The sequence below is a fragment of the Dermacentor variabilis genome, chromosome 3 (genome assembly GCF_050947875.1).
Source record: "Dermacentor variabilis isolate Ectoservices chromosome 3, ASM5094787v1, whole genome shotgun sequence".
NCBI classification, from domain to species: Eukaryota; Metazoa; Arthropoda; class Arachnida; order Ixodida; family Ixodidae; genus Dermacentor; species Dermacentor variabilis.
In genome coordinates, this window is record NC_134570.1 from 5168822 (window position 1) to 5176977 (window position 8156).

Consider the following 8156-nt stretch of genomic DNA (forward strand, 5'->3'; position numbering starts at 1 on the left):
ACGAAGCCTCGCATTCTTGTCGTAATAGAATTTGGCGTTCTTTTGAGCCACTCCCATGTTCTTTCCTAGTTCTTCGGTTGCACTTAGCCGTTCCAGCAAATTTAGCACGTATTCAACCACTGTTGGACTCTCCCCTCTTTCCTCCCACATCTCTCTTAACATTCTCAGTGGAGAACGGAGTGTCCTCCCTGTGGTGTTCTTCCAGGCAGGCAGGAACCAGGCGGTTGCAGGGACAGTACGCAAAAGGGAATTGCTTTATTCCATTGACAAGGTGACTGGCGAGCGCCAGCACAGCTGGGCCGCCGGCTGTGATAAGCTGGGAAGAAGTGCGCCGGCTACGCTCGGCGCCGCGGTATATAAGCTCTTATCAAAGGGGCGTGTCGCAGTAGCGCACGTGTAGGTTATCGGTACAAGGCGGATTTAAATTGGTGGCGAAGGCTGGGCCGAAAAGTGGTTTAGCGCGACTGCAGCACAACCAGAGGATGGGGGGCAAAACACTCATATAAAGAAATGATAAAGCTACAAAATTGGAATGTAATCTGCCAATAGAAAAGAAAAAATATATTAGCACCTTGTTTTATGAAAGAGGTAAGTCATTTTATTAAAACCTGGCAAATTTTGTATTTTTGCAACACTCTTGACCTGCCCCCTATTCATGAGTGTGCGGTGCATTACAGCGCGTCTTTGCAGGCCTTGTTTCGATACCCGGCTAACCCGGCCACAGTGGCGGGAGCTTACGAAGCGATTTCTTATCGCCAGCTGTCTGCGATGGCGCGCCTGGTAAAGCGTATAAATTTAGCTCGCCGGTCTCAAAATGCTCCTTTTGCGAAGTTTTCGTCGTCCTTGCACGTCGCTTCTTTGGCACCGTTCGGTAAGATTTGCAGCCCGCTGCACCGCTGCGGCAGTTTTCTCGGTTTTGTCGTTTCCTTCGGCGTGCGGCCAGTGCGAAGTCTTTTTCCGTCTTTGCACGCTTCGCGCTCGTCTTTTGAAGCGCTTAGCGCTTCATTTCAAGATGAGCTTGCGGCATGTGAAGAAACGATGCTCCGTGGTACACTGCGACAGCGAGGATAGTACCATTGGTGTCACGCTACACCGATTCCCGCTGGACTTTCCCAGGTGAGCTCTTGACAGTGTCGTCTGCTCTAGGTATGCGCGATAGCTTCGATATGGTTTCGCCGGGCTGTTCGCTCGTGTTTCATAGCTGTAACCCGTTCGTGCGTACTTGGCTTCATGTTTTCGGGGATATTTATGTACTACACTGCAGGGCACACACTTTCAGTGCTGAGGTGTGCGAAAGAGGCCCACATTTTTCTAATTTATAGTGAGTTTCATGCAGCTGACTATCACCAACGTGAACTTCACACCGGGCTCTCAGGAGCAACCACGTGCACGCTACTGACCGGGAGGCCCATTTAGAACAAAGTTTGCTACCTGACAGCTCTGAGTACGACATTGTTTAGTTTTGCAAAACCATGAAGCCAATTTGAGGATCCCCTCGCAACTGGGAGTATCGAAACTCAGCCTCGTGTATGTGCGCGGCTTTGAGGAGGCTTTAACTGGATTCGCTCAGCAGGAGTTATTGCCTGCCTTGGTATTGCTGTCCTACATATACATGACTGTCAGGGTAATTTTAAACGCACTTCACTCTCGTCACTCGTTGAGCTTAGAAAAGCAGCTAGCCGCGTGGCATGAGGATGAGCGTTACCGCACTCTGGGGCGCAGAGAGCTTGGCGCGAGCATTTACTACCATAGTTAAGATGTAATGCAAGTATAATTTACTGCAGTTAGCAGTGACAGGAATAATGACGCATTGGCGTTTCGAGTATGCGTATTCCTTTTGGCGCAGTTGTATCTAACGTGCATGTTGCATCACGTCCAGGTGCCGAGCGTGGGCGCAGTTCTGCCGCAACGTCAGCCTGGAGAAGAAGGCGCCGTCGCAGCTACGAGAACTCAGGATTTGCTCGAGGCACTTCGAACCATCTGTGTATCTGCCGTCAGGAAGGCTGCGACACGATGCTTTGCCTACTCGAGCAAGCATTGCCGGTAATTTTTGTTATCAAACTTTTAAGGCATTCGCCGAAAAAATGAAATCTTTCCTTTTTGTCGTAACCGTAAAGTCTAGCGTCTTTTGCAAAACGAATTATGTATCTGTCTTGTGGCTTTAAAAATTACAGTAAATTTTTACCTGCACCCTGCTAAGCGAAAACGTGTGTGTGTTGTGTTGTGTTGTGTTGTGTGTGTTTTACGTCTCTTGCATGCAAGTTTAGCGATTCAACAGTTGTCAGTATTTGAATCAACTAGACGCTCACACAAGGGGGTGCTCCAGCCCTTTTATTTGTGTACTTTCTGTATGCCGTGCGACATTGTACAAGGCGTATTTTTCCGCTATTGGGATCGAAACTTCTTTTCTCCCGGTATGCACTGTACACTGCATGTGAGGTTCGTGACAAATGTCCAACATAGCATAGAATTGGGTTTGTGCTTGTGGTAAGCTAATGGCACAAGCTTAGTAGGCGAAGGGTGCTCAAGCGAATTTCTAGGCACGGGTGCGGAAAAAGTACACTGACGGTGTGAATACTCTTGCCTGATAATTCCGGTAAAAAAAAGGATAATGGAAGTGGGATATTTGGTAGTCTGGTATGGCAAAGGGCTCCAAAGGATCTTAACGTGAGTCTGTCAGTCTTCCGGTTCAGGCTGTTTGATGCCGCTAGCCACTTCAGCAACGGAAACCAGGCGACTCTACATGTTTTGCAGCAAGTGGGAGTTGAATCTTTCATATTCACCGTGAAACCTTGTCTCATGAACGGTCCCTGTCGTGTCCAGAGGGCATTCTCTTCCTTCCTTTGATAGCTCAAAAGAAGTGAGGGGGAAAAAAGGGTGAGCCTTCCTAAATGTTTGATGAATTTTAGTACTCCAGAACTTTGCTTTCTTGTATGCAGAGCTTCTTTTTCACCTTCAGTCTTATCAGGATGCAATCTTATGCCGACTTGGGCAAGGTACGCTTGGTGAAAAGCTTCTCGAGATATTGTGTGCTCATGTGTTATGTATCAAAGCACGCCCTGAACGATTATAGAAATGCACTAATAATTGTTTGTGTTGTTGCGTTTTACCTCAATATTCATGCTAGCGAAAGCCAATGTTTGTACAGGTTTTTATTTTTTGCGATAATTGCTTACGAATTCATTCTTGTTGCATCTCATTGCGTAGGCCATAGGCTGACCTGCATAAATCTATAAACAATATGGGGCACATTACTTGATTTGCGAGCTATCGTTGTTTGTGTGATAGGCGAATTTCGCACTCTTCAAAGTAAAACATAGCATATGAAAATTGCAAATGATTTACTGGTGCTCCACAGCTGCTGATGACATCAAACTAATGTGCCTAACGATTAAGGGTGGTAAATAGAATTTTATTTCATTGGATAAGCATTTTTCTTTCTAGAGTGAAGACAATGTGAACCGCATGCTGTGGAAGCTATAGTTCTTTGGAAATTATTTACTATAAAGGTACTGAATTCTCTTTTCTCTCCGCAATAATGTTGCCATTTCAGACACCTCAAGCGAATGCAGCAGCGACATGGACTGTTCACAATCTCTGAGCGAAACTTCGGCATCAGTGCGCCGGGCTGGAGAACCAGGTGAGCAGGGTTGTATGCATAACTGACATAAATCTTTTGAAAATGGTGACGACTGAAAGCTCATTGGACTGCTTCCTATGATAGCTGCTGTCTCCGGTGAACCTGTTTCCAAGGGGTACGTCCAGAGTCGGCCGTCCCAGTCGCTGCTACTCTTCCAAGAAGGTGATTGTTATTTCGTATCTGCTCGAACAGCCTGAGGAGGTATGGCTCAGAAATATGCTGCAATTCCATGTCTGTGCGCTGTGCAGATGCAGATGGTGCCAGCCCTACTGGTTCTACGCTGAACCAAGCTTGTTCCCACGCCAGTGGCTTCATAATGGTTCAGTGTAAGTGTTAATTCCGCCTGTGGTGCTTAGTTATTATTTGTGCATTGTTGGGTTGCTGGCTTCCCTGTCAGAACTGTGCTGTCACTATATTTTGTTCTTTATATTCTGTGGGCGCAGCTGACCACACATATGCAGGACCAAGCACTGAAGCAAGCGCTTCATCTCTGGAACCTGGCACGTCAGGGGTGGCCGCAACACTGTTAGCGAGTGCTGATCTGTCACCAGGAGCTCCGTTCAGCAGTTCGCCTCTTTCTTATGAAGGTTAGCAATTTTACAACGCTTTCGCAATATTGTGCACTTTTTGGTGCTACAGGACTACATGCAGCTACGGCTAAACCCGACGTAGCAACTTATTGCTCTTCCGTCGACTCTGTACGTTGCAGGATCTTTCACCAGCCCCATCAATGAAAGGCGGCCACTGCAGAACTTCGAGCCAAGCTCAGGCAGCTGCGTAACCGCAACAAGAGGCTGCAAGGACTGCTGCTTCAGCGCCGTCGCATGAAGACCACTGCCGAACTGGTAGATAGTCTGCGTGAGCATTTAACACCAGCTGTTGCTACTTTTGTTGAAGCTCAGTTAAAGATGCACAATGTCAGCAGGTTTGGCCGTCGATGGTGCAGCCAAAACAAAACCTTTGCTTTAGGTTTATACTTCCACAGGCCAAAAGGTTAGATATTGCAGGAAACTCCTGAAACTTCCATCTGTTAGGTCCCTGCAGCTGTGGCTTGCACGCGTACCATTGAGGGTTGGATTTTATCCTGAAGTTTTTGATTTGATCGAGAAACGGGCAGAGTCTTTTCCACGGCAAGACAGGGCTTGCACCATAATTTTTGATGAAATGCATGTTTCAAAGGAGCTGTCGTACAATCCAGTGTCGGACAGATTTGAAGGCCTTGAAGAGTACAATGCAGCACAAGGTCCAAATCTTGCAAACAAGGCGCTTGTGTTCATGGCCAAAGGAATATGTACGCCGTGGAAGCAGCCTCTTGGCTACTTCTTTGCAGATAAGGCAGCGCCTGCAACTGTTCTGCATGACCTTCTCTTCAAATGACACAAAATGTTGGTTGGAGCTGGATTGCAGCCTGTGGCTGTGGTTTGTGATCAGGGGAACCAAAATGTTTCTGTTTTCGAAACTTGTGACCCCTGAAAAGCCGTACTTAAGTGTGAATGGTGAACCGCTTTTCTTTATTTTTGATCCACCGCATTTGCTCAAGTGCTTGCGTAATATGCTCTTCAAGTATGACTTCAGGGTAGGCAGTGACACAATTAAAAGCTCGTATATACGACAGGCTTATGAGAAGGATCGAGAAATGCAAATTCGGTCCATCCCAAAGTTGAGTGCCCGGCACTTTCATTTAACTTTTGCTTCGAAGATGTCTGTGAAACTCGCAGCACAGGTATTCAGCAATCATTGCGCTGCTGCATTGTGCACATTGGTAACATTCCAGCAGTTGCCATCAGAGGCTATCCACACAGCCAGATTTGTTGAGAGGATCGATAGACTCTTTGACAGTCTAAATACTTCACAGAAGCGGGGAAAGTCTCCGTATGCATCTGCAATTTGTGCAGGATCTGTGCATGAAGAGTTTTTGGAAGAGTGTATTGCAGTTTTCGAAAACATCGAAGTTCTAGGCTGTGCGCGGCAGCCTCTTTGCATCCGTGGCTTCTGCCAAACTATGAGGGCTGTGCTGCTGTTATGGAACCACCTGGCCTCTCGCTATGGTTTGACATACCTCCTTACCAGGCACCTGAACCAGGATGCACTTAAGAACACCTTTGCTATTGTTAGGTCGAAATCTGGATCGAACAGCAACTCGTCTTGCCGGCAGTTTCAAGCAGCATTTAGGCATCTTTTAGTTAGCAACCTTTTCAAACTGTCGGAAAGCAGCAACTGTGCTGAAGACATGTCTAGCCTTCTAGCCACTCTCCCAGTTTGTTTATCTAAGTCTGCTCCTTCTCTCTGTACAGCTGCCACATCTTTGCCAGTTGCAGTAGAAGTTTTGCCATATGATTATCAGTCTCCAATACTAGAGAACAACATTGTCTATTTTGCTGGCTGGCTTGCCTACAAGTTTATGAATCATCACAGGTGTGTTACAGGGCCACATACGTGCGAGGTGAGGCTAGAAAATGCCGCCTTCGCCGATCAGAGCCAAGTTCTCTTGTACTTAAGTGTCAAAAATCCTGGCGAAGGTGACTTTGGGAGCCTGTCAGTTCCTACACCCTCGTTTGTAGCTTTCATCAATGCTTGCGAGCAGGTTTTTGTCGCATCTAGTTCCAATATTGTGGGAAAAGAACAAGTAGAGCATGATCTGTGCATGTTGCTTCATGCCAAGGTAGAAAAATCGCTGACTGTGTGTGGTGATGACGTTTATGATGGTTTGTTTGCCCTGTTCGTCAGGGTGAGGCTGCATTGGCTTGCACGCAGAAAAAATCTTGAACTGCACAGTCAAACTACTAAACGGAAAGCCACGAAGCAAGCACTGAGGCTAAGCAAATGAAAAGGATGCAATTCCCGAGCTGTTGGCTGAATATTTTGTGAAGTTGCAGGCTATTATGCAGCCTGTGCAACAAATCAGCTTAGTCTGGTTTAACGGTTGCAAAGGGTTTTTTTGTGGTTCACAGCCTGGTTTTATTCTTTTATTTTTTACTTGTGTATTTTGATTTGCTAGGATGTGACGTGGTTGCTCACAGGGGCAATGGTTTAACAATGTAGCATCTTTCATCGTTCATTCCACTATGTCACTCTTTTAGGGTACTTTTATGCCATGTACAGCCTGTTCAAGTGTCACCTATGTACTTGTGCAATATTGTCAGATAAAACGCCATACCGATAAAGCGAATGCCTCTGAAAGGATCCTTTCTAGGCAATGGATTAACCTAGTTTCCGTGGCGCTGGGATTAATTTTTCCACCTGCTCGCCCCCCCTGCAGTTCCGTGCTGGCAGGTATAATGAAATCAACCATTGTCATAACTACCACTCGGCACCACTGGCTACCAGGCCACCTTTTAGCAGGCTAGTTGCATCTCAGAGTTTTTAGTACGATCTTTGTCAGCGCAACGAACAGAACAGCGCTGGACTTTTATCTGGCTATATTGTAGCGTACAGTACACTGATTACATGCTTTACTGCCCCGCGAATGTCCTTGCACTTCACTGTACGCTGTACTTCATGTGTACTTTTGTTGACGTAAAATTACTTCAAATTGATCCGGCTAACGACTAGAAGTACTCTGGAGACGGTACGCCGGCTCAATGTATGGTATTTGCTCCTACGTTGAGCACGTTTGAGGGTGCTAAAGCTGGCTTTAACATTGCCTTGCAGATGTAAACGCACCTGCTATATTCTTTCAGCTGAAGAAATTAAATGTGAAGAATAATCCCAGTGTGCTCTATGGTCTGTGTTGATGCGCCTACTTATGTCATGTTATGTTTGCTTCAATTGAAGCTGTCGTAGCATTGTTTTCTATACTTTTCAATTTCCTAACTGACAACGTTCGTGGCACTTCAGGGCTTTTTCCTATCTGCACTGTGACTATTGAGATGATTAGCCAACTTAAACAATACTGCTTGTGCTGCCTGTGACATGTATTTTTTGTTTGTGTGCCAAGGGTGTGCTTTGTGACTGTATTTGTTTGGTTGCTGCAATAAACAATGAATATGAAACTATGAAAACCATACTTGCCGTACACTCTATTGCGAACTGTGCACTTGAGCCAGTGCTTTGTGCATCATACCTTGCTGTACTCAAAAGCTCTCAAAAGTACTAGCACCAGTATTTGCACTACGAATCATGCATGCTTCGCCAGTGTCTGGAAGTGTTGCTGCCTTTCTATGCTGCCGCTCCTTTACCAGTCACTTTCATTGCGTTCCCAATTGCACATTAACAAGGCCATAACTAGCAGGAACTCGAGCACATTTGACTGGCAAAGGTTGGGGCGCGCTGAAAGGCAGCAACCTTCGAGAGGTACGGGCTCGAAAACGCGGATTCTACAGAAAGACCGCTTTATAATTCGCGCCAAAAGTATACGTATGCGTGACGTCATTCTACGTCACGTTTGCGTAGTTTGCCCCCCAAAATCCAGGGGGCGCTGGAGTGCCCACGAGCCGCCATTTTTTGGACCAATGGGCGTCTATGGAGCCTTGGCTACCAGTACATCTACCTTGGCACCTGCAGCACGAGTGGCGAG

At 46.4% G+C, this 8156-nt stretch overlaps 2 protein-coding genes across 2 annotated transcripts; both read left to right on the forward strand.

Annotated features, from left to right (window-relative positions):
• Positions 1-284: 284 nt before the first annotated feature.
• LOC142575107 (uncharacterized) lies at positions 285-4468 on the forward strand. Its single transcript, XM_075684103.1, has 7 exons — positions 285-1116; positions 1880-2043; positions 3554-3640; positions 3725-3802; positions 3889-3966; positions 4084-4227; positions 4350-4468. The coding sequence occupies exons 1-7, from the start codon at positions 815-817 to the stop codon at positions 4466-4468; spliced, it is 972 nt and encodes a 323-aa protein (XP_075540218.1). The 5' UTR covers positions 285-814.
• A 331-nt stretch (positions 4469-4799) lies between these two features.
• On the forward strand, positions 4800-7776 carry LOC142575106 (uncharacterized). Its single transcript, XM_075684102.1, has one exon. The coding sequence runs from the start codon at positions 4800-4802 to the stop codon at positions 6465-6467; it is 1668 nt and encodes a 555-aa protein (XP_075540217.1). The 3' UTR covers positions 6468-7776.
• The last annotated feature ends 380 nt before the right edge of the window (positions 7777-8156 follow it).